The sequence below is a fragment of the Sitodiplosis mosellana genome, unplaced genomic scaffold, assembly GCF_009176505.1.
Source record: "Sitodiplosis mosellana isolate CC-2019 unplaced genomic scaffold, AAFC_SMos_1.0 Smas_scaffold_6226, whole genome shotgun sequence".
Classification (NCBI taxonomy): domain Eukaryota; kingdom Metazoa; phylum Arthropoda; class Insecta; order Diptera; family Cecidomyiidae; genus Sitodiplosis; species Sitodiplosis mosellana.
The window spans coordinates 19921420-19934951 of record NW_022601467.1 but is presented as its reverse complement, the minus strand read 5'-3'; the positions used below and the strand labels follow the sequence as shown (position 1 = coordinate 19934951).

The 13532-nt window shown below is 37.1% G+C and overlaps 1 protein-coding gene across 9 annotated transcripts in view; it reads right to left on the bottom strand.

Annotated features, from left to right (window-relative positions):
- Positions 1-13532, bottom strand: part of LOC129578795 (cyclin-dependent kinase 14) — a 175253-nt gene that overhangs the window by 51413 nt on the left and 110308 nt on the right. For 7 of the 9 annotated variants that reach the window (XM_055467921.1, XM_055467919.1, XM_055467924.1 and 4 more), the window contains 2 exons: positions 4421-4648; positions 4003-4056 (listed from right to left, as the gene is read on the bottom strand). In XM_055467921.1, coding sequence (XP_055323896.1) covers positions 4003-4056; positions 4421-4648 — 282 coding nt within the window. The remainder of the gene's footprint in view (positions 1-4002; positions 4057-4420; positions 4649-13532) is intronic. The other 2 variants (XM_055467920.1, XM_055467926.1) reach the window with 1 other exon arrangement.

The window sequence follows — 13532 nt, the reverse complement described above, 5'->3', positions numbered from 1 at the left end:
ATTGGTTGAGAAGGGTAGTCGATCCATTGACGGAATAAAGCATTTTATACACTACCCTGACTGCGGGATTATCTATGAATCCGGCAATTCACTAGTTATCATGAAATCGGCTAAGGTTAAAATGATAGATATTTTGCGTGAAAACAAACATTAATCTCTCCGACTGGTTTCGAATAAAACAATGAAATTTTGATATTGTCGAGTTCGAACGGGAGCATTGTAATTTAAAAGCGACAGTGGTTTTTATCGTCGGCCATTTGATCAAATAGGCAAGGGATATATGGAAAACAATTTATGGCTATCATAAAGGGTTTCGAATTTGAAAATTGCGGAGCAAGAAACGATGAAAAGTTTGGGTTTTTGATACGGTTCATTATCTTAAAATTGAGCTCGAAAAATGAATCAATAAAACGGAAGGGAAAGAAAGTGGTGAACAGAAACAAGGGGCAACAGATGCAAAAATATTAGGTTATAAGAAAACTTTGGTTTTCAATCAAATGAACCAACAAGTTTTTGAATCGACCAATTGTTTCATTACTTTCGTTTCGCTGCCTACGTCGACAATGTAGCAATAGCGCATATTTATTATCCACATTCTTCGGCCATTCATTGGGCAGAGAGGGAAGATTTGATTGTCGTCCCCGTTTAAATATTTACTCACACTTTTTCGATTTATCGTTATTATATGATCCAATTTATCGGCCTGAAGGGTGAAATATGATCATTGGATTTTACTTTGATATATGAACGCCGGTCTCGAAGCATTCCGTGTTCCATGTGATGTGGATGCGACACGTTCTCTCTACGCACAACCATTTTATGTTTGCCGAATCGAATATAAACAATTACGTGAAATATAATACGAAGTCGCGTAAATATCGAGGATATGCGCAGTTTATATATCTCTTGTTGCCCGTTCGTTAGCCACTAAAATGTGGCCACCAACATTTCGGCTGGTCATTATCTAATTTCAGTGTGTTTTATGTGGTTATTTTTGCGCCCGTGGCGGAGTTGATTGATTATGTTTGTTAAATGGGATAGATTCAAAAAACAAAGGAAATACGAGCGCAAAATTCAAACATCGATACGGAGTTTGTGTAAATCAGCTAAGACAGGTGCATGGGGATATGTGCGAAATGCGTGTATACGGCTCGATCCGGGCTCCAAACATTGTGTGTGAGTGTGTGTGTACAATAATTTATGTTAACAACAACTTTGTAATTTGGGAAAACACATTCACAGCCACTTTCAGGAGGCAAATTAAATTGAATTATTTTCCCAGAGTTTGGTCAAACAATTTTTCGCTTATAATGTAAAACTAGGAAGCGCCTGCACTGGAGCACATCCACATTTTGAATATTGCGAACGAATCATATTTTATGTCCACACTACACACACACACACACACTACACACACACACACACACACACACACACTACACACACACACACACACACCGTATTCTGTCAGTGCTCTTTCAACTGACGATGCGTTTATTTGTGCGCATTCCCATATTTATTTCTATTTAGCACGATTATCGTTTGCGTCATGGATCACGTACTCGAATGGAGCACGGACATGAAATGAACATTAATATCTTATTCACACGCACTGGAATCGCATCCATAAATTGTCGAAATTGATGTGTGCTTCGCTTCATTTCGTCAATGCAACGTCATTTTTATCATCACAGATTTTCGAATAAGCGCACGAAATCATCCACCACATCATTCTTAACTCGCAATGTCAAAAGAAAAGCTTTGCATTCTCCTCCATTCTATTCAAATCCAATGCTACAAAATTTCAGCAGCTGGATTTCCTATTTTCTCGATTTTAACAGCGATGAGAGAGAAAAAATCTCTCACGACGAAAGCGAAAACATGCCGCACAACACACCAAATAGACTTGACTGGAAATTGTTCCGATGATTCCTTCTATTTGATCTCTTTATTATATGGGTAATGGATTTTTCGTTCGTATCACTTTCTGAAATTGTTGAATGAATCTCTCTTTTTTTTATTCGGCTTTGCTCCTTGTGGGGAAAGTAATTCAATTTTTATGATAACGGTTATGCCTGTTTTATGGAAAGTTTATGTCAATCAGTTAACGTGTTACTAGGGCTTTCGTTTTCGTCGCAATTCTTTTTGTGATCATTCGATGCGATGCGATACATCGGATGCCATCGTTGATGGAGGAGCGAGTTCAGAGTCACTTGGAATAAGGGGGAAAAGAAGTGGAAAAAAAAAATTATGCGGAGAGCCGGGTCACAGGAAGATTCAATTTTTACGGCTATTTATTCTGGGAAATTGTAATCGTTCTATTTATTATGTCATCGAATGAGTGCCACCATCGAAAGAAAAATACACACAGTACTTCCGTTGGGATGGCATAACACCGCCCACAATTGAAATATCAATATTTTCTTTCCGTTATGCTTTTCTCTTCGTCTTTTTTATGTCCATTCACAAAATAAATCTCTCAAGTGAGTTCATTGCAAATTATATTGTTGCGATGTGAAATGCGAAGGGATGGATTCAATTTAGAAGAATTTCCATTGAATGTGGAAAGGAAAATTACTCGAACCAAGTTTTCTTTTGGGGTGACCAATTAGATTTTCAAACTGAATGAATACGGATGCGTTACGCTGAAATTGTTCGCATGCGAAATCAATAACGGTTATGTGAATTGAAAATCGATTATCGTCTCAAGAGATAGAGATAGAGAAAAATGGGCTATAAGAAAATGATTCGATTTTTATGATGAGAAAAGTATTTTTATAAGTATTAGAAATTCAAGCGTAACAAATAGTCAAACTATCGAGAGAAAGATGAATCGGTTATCGGTGCGAGTGCAAATATTGACGGTAAATTTTAACACCTGGGAAAACGAGAAAGGAAAAGAAAAAACACACCACTCTAATGCAGATACTATCGATGGCAAACACAATTCTTTTTACGCAGTTAGCTAAAGTTCCATTCGGAATGCTTTGAATGCTTCGGAGAGAAGAAAGTGCACACAATCATATTTACATATTCATTGAATATAATACTCGAACAAATTTGATGGTAAACACAGACAAAACCCAAAACCTCACCAGCACAATATTTCCATATGGCTATCAGATCGAATGAAAATCACTGGTACAATCGGAGCATGGAGAACGTAAAACTCAAGCTGATGCAAAGTACAAGAAAAACCGAAGCGCAACTCTTTGAGAAAACCGAGTAACCCCCGTGCGATTTGCACGTGCAATCGTACGCGTTGTTGTCACTGTCATCGCAACAACAATGTAAAATCGAATCGAACGTTCTCGATATGATGCACATCGAATTATGAAGTGAAGCAAAATGGAAATATGAGATTGCGTTGATTGGAATCGTGTCGATACACATACACTCAGCCCGTTTTTTTTCTGTATTATAATTTGCTTGAAATTGGTTGTTCTTCTTGTTTGTTTGCCTAAGTTTCGACATAATGATTCGCACCTTTGTGCTTGAAGCTACATCAAGTTCAATTAGATGGAATTTAGTGCTCAATTATTTTGCGATTGTGCTTTTGAGTGTAAGTGAATTTGTGGAGGAGGACTTAAATTAACGTGAAAAATGGTATACAACTTGACAACACTTGTTCAACACGCGCAAAAACTTACACAAAAATGATACACACACATTGTTACTGTTCAAGTTAAAGGAAAAACTAAGTTTTTTAAGGAGTTAAAAAGAGTGAAAAAAATATAACACCAAAAACCATTGAACACTCACTCGAACGGCACGATTTTCAAACTAAAATAAAGACGAAGGCACGACAAAGAATAAAAAATAACTCCAAAAACTCAACAATCAGGAGAAAGAGAGAGAAGACACAACAATTCCAACAACAAACCGAATGGAATAATAAAAGTCGAGTTAAGTGAGAAATTGAAAATTAAAGGAAATTAACAGTAAAAGAAGACAAAATGAAACGATACGGAAAAGAACAAAAGAAAAAAACCAAAAACGTACCTCGTTGTTCAACGTTTTTAATATCGTTGGCCGTAGGCGGAAACACCTCAATTTCTGCAAATAAAAAGATCCAAGCAAATGTGTGTAATGTGGCCAGACTCGTGTTAGTTGTTTTTGTTTTCTCTGTCTCTTTAATTTTTTTTTAGCAAAATACTAACGACAACCATATCGACGGCAAACAAGTTTTGAAGAAAAACCAAAACGTTGAAAAGTGTGACGGGCGCATGAAAGCGAAATGCGATTTTAATTCTTGCGAACGTGCAATTTTTTTGTTACATTTTTGGGCGGAAAAAACTGTGGAATTCTAGTTTTTGCCTTAGTTTTTGTTTTTGTTCGTTTTCGCACGAAACATTTTGGAACACCAGGCAAGTTAAGGAAAAGTCAAAGAAAGAAAAAAAAATCGTTTTGTCAAACTTACGTTTTCCATAACCCAAATCGGATTTGTTGGCTGGTATGTTACCATTTGGTTCTAGTCTATCAAGATATTCCTCCGAATTGTATCCGTTAAATGGTACTTCGTTGCTATGACCACTTCGATGTTGGTGCCACGACTGTTTCCATATCCGTTTCGATGATGATGAATGATTATAATGATTTATTTGATGCTGATGATGATTCGAGTCCTCACCATCTTCTCGTGATATCGCTGCGAGAGAGACAAAAAAAAAACACAGTTAAAAAATGGAATTAATTAAATTTTCAATGAAATGCAAAACATGTTAGTAATGAAATTTGAATTTTTGTGCATTGCTAGCGGCTTTTGCCATTTTAAATAACAAACGTTGCCGTTTTTTCCCTCTCCTCACACTCTCGATCTTCTGAATCTGAAATGCGAATCACCAAGGTCGAAAATTAAATTAGCCGATGGCATTTATTTTATTTCAAAATGTTGTGTATGATCTATGCAAAGCCTTTAACTGTTTTTTGTTGAGCGTTAATGTGTTGCACGCGTGGTGGTGTCCCTTTAATTTAAAATGCAAATTTTTAACGTGTTTGCTATGACCTGCGAATCGTTTGACGTAACCGTTGTGTTTGCATTTACGGGACAACAACGATGACGACCGAGAAAAAAAAATGTTGGATGATGAACAAAAGGCATCATCAAAATATATGGTAAAAACGTGTGTGCGATCCGTGTGGACCGTGTCGTAATTGAATCAAGACGAATTTTATAGTTTGTCATGAAATGGTTCATCCTCCCTACAGCAGGACACAAAAAAGCCATAAATGTACAGGAAATGACACCGTAAAGAAACCACTCTATACATATTGATTAGAGTTATTTAAATGGGCGCTGCTTTTTCTTGCTGAGCCACACATCCACATGCGGGAGTTTTGTGCGGAACAAAGTCAATTGCTTTTGAAACACATTTGAATTTCACACCCTTTTTTTGTTTCATAAAATGCAGACGGTTGAATCTCTTTATCTCAAATCAAAATCTAGTGAGTGGTGGTGGTGGCCCATACTTCGTGGAGGCGTATTGATTGGTTCCGTCATCACATTGAATTCAAAATTTGATGTTTGAATACTGTTTTTCTCAATTAAATGAGCAGAAACCAATAATGCTGACTGTTGACGAGAAACCCATGTTGTTCGCTTAAGCCTTTGATGCTCAGATCATGTCCGTAGAAACGATTCGGCATTAGCATTTCAGTTTTTAGACTCAACATAATAAATATTATTTTAGCTGGCATTGTTTGAGCTTTACGCAATTATGTTTCCATATTGAGGAGGAAAAAGCGATCCGAGACACACACTTTGACTAAGTGTTGCATTCGAAATGGGTATGATGGTGTGTTTTGTGTGTTTGCTGCTCATTTTGTGTGCCATTTGATAGAATATGACACGAACGATGGGGAGACGACGACGATGACGACAACGGCGGCATCATACCATCAAGAATGCGACCGACCAATCGCAGGCACGTCCTAATCGAGAGCGAATAAATCATCTAAAACATTACACACAATATCAAATTTATGGTAATTCTAATGAATTTCATTTCGAATGTAGCACCACCGATATTACAATGCATTTGCATATTTATAAGCATGTGGCAGCGGCAAATGGGAATGGCTCTTGTCGCAGACACACGTGCAGCTATTCAAAATTGCGTACGAAGTGAAATACACACACACACAGAGCGAGAGCATCATGGTAAGTGGCACACACCAGCCCACAAATGCAAAAATCAAACGGCGAAAGCTCATCTAGCGCGAATAATGTATTTTCCCTTGGATTGAAGTCTTCAATGACAGCCGAAATGGAATGAAAAAAGGTGCAGAAGAATTCGAAAGCATTGAATGAATTCAGTGCGAGAATTCGATGCAGTGCCGCAACGTGGCAACATTGGTCGTATCCGTGTAATTCATTTTGAAAATTTCATTTAACTACCAGCGTCGACATTTGACGGGGGAAATCTCTATCTTTACCAAAACCACTTTGCACGAAAGATTTCCATGCCATTCCGTTTCATTCCATTCCATTCGATTCAATGGCGTGCATTCTTTTCATTCGATACTATCGTTCGTATTTCCCGAGTCGGTCGGTTCGGTTGACAGAAGGTTTTGCATATTTAATCGGCATTGTACCTCAAAGTCGTAAACATTCATCGATTCAGTCATGATCATCGTCCTTACTACTGTCACCAATATTTTATAGCCATTTCTTGAATTACACACAAACAAAACCCAAAATGAAATCCTCAAAGTATAGCGAATGGATGTTGGCATAAAGTGCAACGTGCGATGAGACGAACCGAAGACGTTGAGTTTAGTTTGCCGCATATCAGCCATAATATGTGTGAGTATGTGTGTACATTTACTTCATAGCGGATACGAATTGAAGCCATTGGCATTGGACTGGATTGATATAGCGTAAAAGAAAAGGGTCGACCAAATAAACAAGAAAATAAAACACACAAAATCACGATGTGGCTGGCTTTAGTGTGGTGTGGTGAAGAAATGGAGCAGAATTTATGATCGCTATGTGCATATGGCAATTGTAGCATGATGGCATTCGCCATATCCATCGCAGCGCACACACCAGTACATGGCAGTGCATGTGTCATAGCCACTCGAAATACATGAATGTCGGATATTATTCAATTTCATTCGGTTTCCGTGCTCCATTAGTCGCTTGAGAATGTACGAACGCGTTCGTTCTCGTCTATTTTGATTGCATGCAAACCGTCTCACTCGCTCTGTCTTGCTCGCGCACCAAGCCGAAATACAGAAAGAGCGTGCACCAGAGCGAGAGAAAAAGAAATAAAAGAAATGCCAGTGGAAATCCGTTCCATCGAATCCAGTCAAATTGAGAAGACGAAAACAAAACGAACGGATGATGTTCATTAAAGTGGTTCGACCCATATAATTTACTGCAATTCATATTTGGACTATATTTCGCCACAGGTTGCGAATGGTAGCAGTCGTAACTGATTGAGTACGAAGCGATAATAGAATTGCTGCCCGCTTAAAAGCTCATTCGATCGATCGACTCGGCTGTTGCAGCAATACGGTAACGGCAACGGATCGAAGGGTTTGTCATTGTTATTAGTTCATAAATGAATGATGATTATAGTGAATTGTTCGGGCCAAAATTATGGTTCACAAATCGAATCGTTATGATTTAATTATGGTTTTCAGCCAGCAATAGCAAACAGAGCATAATCGATCAAATTATTATTGCAACACCGTTCAAAAGATTGAGTTGGCTCTTGTGGCTGGCCGATTTTGGTTTTTTAATGCAAATGCTATTTCGATTGGAAATGTTGAAATTGGGCCCGTGATTTGAATGATTGAAAATTGCACAATAGAACTCAAAATGAATGGAGTTTTTTCTTTCGAATGAGTTTGTCCTCAGTGAATAGAACGTATAATAACTGCTGCATCATTTTCATTATTCATTCATTTGCAATAGAACGAACGAAGGGAAAAAAAGGAAATATATGTATATCAGGCAATAAATTGGGTCAAATTGTGGCAAATAAAGCTCGCAAACACTAAAATTCCCATTCACTATTTATGTTTGCGATAAATTTGAATATTTGCATTTATCCATTCGTAAGAGATAAAAGTGGATCTGCAGCATTAATGGAAAAACATGCAGTTGCAAAAAACCACCATTACCACCACCACCACTGGCACCACAATTTTTGCGATATAAATTTCGATCGCCGTGCAGAATTATTTCGCGTTCTTAACAATTTTCGATAGTGCGGCATAGAGCCATTAATTAGTATGGCTCGGTACGCTATCTCTTTTCTCATGAGAGTTTCTTGCATTGCAATGGAAAACGTTACTTCCTGTTAATACGCATCCATCCCACGGGCCAGTAATTTTATCGCTTACAGTTCGATTTTACGGATGGAACGTGTTTATGTGTAAGTATAAGTGTATGTGTGTGTAAATGCTGCTGGTGTGTTCGCTTCATAATATCATGCAAAGTGGAAAAGCACACGGCCCAATGTTATGGTTAAATAGAATTTCGTCTATAAAAATGACAAAATCGTCTATAAAATTGACAAAATCGTCTACTGAAAAATTGTCACTTTTTTTTACAAATTCGTCTATATTTTATGACAAAATCATCTAAAATTCTGACAATTGTTTTTGTGACAAAATCGTTATTAAAAAAGACAAAATCGTCTAAATTTGCAATTTCCGAAAAAAATGACAAAAACATCTAAAAACCTCCAAAATCGTCTATGGACAAAACACGTATTAAAAGTGACAAAATCGTCTAAATTTGCAATTTCCGAAAAAAGTGACAAAATCGTCTAAAAACCTCCGAAATCGTCTATGGACAAAACGCGTATTAAAAATGACAAAATCATCTACATTCACCATTGCAAATTTTTATTCCGAAAATACTAAACTACTGAAGTATTTCGATGTGCGGAAAGAAGTGGTTGGAACCATCAAATATTCCTTGTTGTAGTTGGAATTGTATCAATGCCAAACGATGTAATGACGGGCAGTTTCTTATGATAATATCCAGAAGTTTGACACTCGGTGCATTGAATGACGCTGAATCGATTCGCAAGGAATGAACGCTCGCACCGAATGTCATCAATAGGCTGCGAAACTCCCTCCAGCGTATGCAGTAGTCAATTTGTGTCAATTAGAATTTATTTTAACAATAAGCATTAAGTTCTGCGCTCCATTCATTGAGTTTCAGTCGAGCAAAAAGGGGGAATTGATATTTTGAACAAACATTTTCTCATAAATATACAATTATACGAATTTGTGAAAATAAAAACGAGTTTGAAACCATTTTTCAAAAAAATTGGTGAATGTAGATGATTTTGTCATTTTTAATGGGTTGTTTGTCCATAGACGTTTTTGTCACTTTTTTCGAAATTGCGAATTTAGACGATTTTTTCATTTTTAAAACGCGTTTTGTCTATAGACGATTTTGGAGGTTTTTAGATGTTTTTGTCACTTTTTTCGGAAATTGCAAATTTAGACGATTTTGTCACTTTTAATACGGATTTTGTCACAAAAAAAATTGTCAGAATTTTAGATGATTTTGTCATATTTTGGAAAAAAATTTAGACGATTTTGTTACATTTTTAGATGGTTTTGTCATAGACGTTTTTGTCATTTCATTAGACGATTTTGTCAATTTTATAGACGTTTTTGTAAGCAGTCCAATGTTATATGTTGATGCCAATGCACGATTTCACATGCTGAATGCGAGAGGTGCTTAATGGTAATACTTTTGATGATACGGTCGCATTTGAGCACTTGCTCAAACACATCTATACACACACACACACCGCGCCATATAGTTAGAATGAGAGCGAGAGTTAGATAACATGTGCATTTTTATGCGAAGAGACATTTAATCGAAAAGTATGATTATGTTTATCAAAATGTACCGCAAAGATGCAGCATGGTTGGTTGATGTTTGTTCAATGTTCAAACACCATGACTGACTGTGTCACTTGTAAAACAGTGTGTGCAAAGAAAATGTGTCAACATCAAGTATAGCGGAAAAGGTGACATGAGTCAACCAAGGTTTCCCATTTAAATCATTGAAACACGCATTGACCCAATTAGATTAGGTGCATTTCGGTATGTGCTTATTATGCCATTTGTGACCTCTGCCAAAGGCAATTAAAACTGTTGCTCTATGAACATACACACTTGCACATTATCTTGACACAGTCGTTCAATTAGATTGTCATTTCCAATTGATTATTCCAAGTGATTATAGTGGAAATGAGAGATTCACATTAAAAACAGTCGCACAAGTGGGAAATTGAATGTTTGATAGGCATAAGACAGATTGTCATGACACATCATCAATGGAATTCTATGTATTTTAATCTTTCGAAATCGCAATGCCTTATAAAGTGTCGACATATTTTTGATTGAAAAAGAATACAAAAAAAAACTATCGAAATTTTTTTTGTGCGAACTGACGCCGTGTTTCTAACCATAACTAAAAACTGTTTGCGAACATTCTATACCAAAGCATAAATAATAACATACGAAGCACTGCTCTTGAATAAATTGCTTACGCTGAGAATGTCTTGGTTGTTGTTGTTGTTACTTTTTTTTATCGTCGAAAATAAGTTAAGGATTCTTTTGAAGATGATCCATTGAAAATGTTTCCATGAATAAAAAAAAGAAGTAGTGATGAAAATTGCAGTAATATTGTTCCAAAAGCAAAGTTATACTTGCACTTTTCGTACTGTTTCTCTGTCTATTCGTGTGTTTGTCTCCTCCTCCTCTCTCTCTCTCTCTCTCTCTCTTTCACACCGATTTGCAGTAAACACACAATGCAAAAATACGAGCACAATATTATCGAAAATGGGAGCCGAAGTTTGGGTGTATACACGCGTGAACAAGTGCACACCAACTTGAATTATTGTTAATGTTAACTGTAGCACATTGTGTGTCGATATGACGCAGTTTCGTTTCCGTAGTTGGATTCATAATTCAGGCGACAATAGTAAAAGTTTTTCACAATTGTCGCCCTAAAACATACTTCAGGCAGAGAGATAAGAACAGCGAGTGAGAGAGAGAGAGCGAGAGAGAGAGAGAGAGAGAGAAAGCGATAGAATGGGACACGATGACAGACAAAATTGAAACTAATCCAAATTGTGCTCACCGAATTGTTATCTCTCATTTTCAACTGCTCTCAGCTGGAAACGGAGCAATTCAACACACGCCGAGTGCAATTTTAAAGCCGAATTTTGTGCGGTGCTCCAAGAGGTAACTTTTAATTTGAGTACGCAATAGGTACCTTTGTCTGTTGTTTGTGTTATTTTTTCTTTCTTTCTCCCCTTCGCTTTTCGTCTGCTATCAATTTCGGAAATTATTCTGTTTTGGACATTAAATTAAGAGAAAAACTTTGACAAGGCAAGTTTTCAACAGCTTTTACAACCGTAAAGTGCACAGCAGCAAGCGTTTGCATCATCTTGGTTTGTCATCGAGCTCAACCGACACGGACAGAACGAGGAAGAGCGGGATGGAGATGGAGCAAGAGAGAGAGAGAGAGATCTTGGGTATAGAATGAATGAATGAATAAGAGACATCTCTTGTCATTAGATGTAAGTGGCACATCTTCAGTAAGTCGCAGAAAATACGAAGAGGAATCATTATTATCATTCATTACGAAACGCCATTCTGAAATTGTCGAGACTTGCTCAAGTATCGAGTCTCAGTCGCACTGTTTGTTTGATTTTGAAAATAAAGAGCGCATATTATTGTTGCGCTTGCGATACATGCCATTTGCAATGTGTTTGTTGTTTTTTTTCCCTGCATCTAAACTGCAATTAAATGAAAAGTGCCGAAACAAATGTACGTTTCTGTGGCAAGTCATAAATTTTAAAGGCTGTAAAACACCAATAGATTCTGCTACTCACGCTCTCTTGCATTTAGCAGTTGCATATTTATCGCCGCAATCGCATTTCCACATATCCGTTCCACTCGTAAAGTCTTAATTATGAATATTTAGAGTAAAAAAAAACATATTTGCAATAATTGGTTACGTTAGAGAGTCAGCGCTAACAATCCCAGCGGTTTCACACTCACATAAACAGAGAAGCAAAAGGCGCATACAAATAAATAGAGAAAAAACAAGACACCAAACTGAAGGAAACCCTATGATTTTTATATGTATGTTTGTGCTTTTTTTCTGCACTCCCTTGCGTTTAAAAAAGTGATGAACAGAGGATTATTAAAGGATTGTGTGCTGAGAGTACGGTGATTTATCTGATCAAAGACATCTGCAGGCTATACACAGCAGAGAGAGAGAGAGAGAGAGAGGGAGAGAGAGAGAGAGAGAGAGAGAGAGAGAGAGAGAGAGAGAGAGAGAGAGAGAGAGAGAGCAAAAAGGACTTGTCAATTTCAAAAGGGAATAAAAACATTTACGCGTCACATGAGGTAATTATGGCTTATCTCTCCCAATTGACAGCTTTTTCTCTAGCGTTGAGCATTTGCAAAAACAAAAACAGAAATGTACATGCTGCTTTGCCTCCCATATCGGGTGCTGTGCTGCATTCAAAAATATTTTATTCATATTGTCGAATCACTTTGAAATGCTTTTCGAGTGTTAATTATCATAATGCTCGAATAATAATAATAAAAAAAATTATTATTCTGTAAAGCGGCATTCTTTTCTGTGCGTGTATTTAGCATATTATGTCATTTGCTGTTTTTTTCTGTCGTGTTGACATTCAGTATGATTTAATCAAAATATGTTTAAATTGTGAATCGGTTGTGCAAAATGCAGACACACACATACGCACACACAAATGAAACGCTATATCAGCAAAAGATGTCGATGTGACGACCGCAAAAAATACATCAACTAAAGGATGCTTAATTAAAATGAAATACAAATTAACGCCACTTTAACTTTTGAACTTAATTTAATGTGAGCGAATGTTATGTGAGTCATTGTTAAAATGATGACATGCGCGTTTTTATCTCTCTCTCGTTCTCTTTCCGATGAGTGCTTATTTGGCGAGCCGCTCGTTGCCGGGGGAAACAGCCGATCACAATTCAGCCGAAAATGAGTGGTTTTTTCGTTTCCATCAAATCTCTCTCTCATTTTATAAAATAAACAACAAAAATATTTGTAGTCGCCTGCCTTTGGAGAATTGTTTTTTTTTTCAGAACAAAAACCAGAAAATAAAATCATGTAAAAAACCAACAAATGGATTTCGTTATTAGGATCCATACAAGATATATTGTGCAGTGTACAAGAATGCTTCGAAACAAAAGAGATCGATATACACACAATGACGATGCTATTCAAACAGTTTCGGGCTGGAAAAAAGCATTCTCTAACTACAGTTTGCGGTGCGTTCGAAAGTGAATCGATGTAAATGAAGAAAGGAAGAGAGAAAAAAATTGGCGGGATCAAAGAGCGCGGCTTAATGATAAACCATTGGCCCGATGGCAACGTTGGCTAGTGTTGACTTTGGTTCTAATCCAATAACGATTTGATCGGCTGCTGGTCACCAGACCAGCCAGTCAGTCACATCAGTCTAATTCCTCGTGTCTCGCATTCG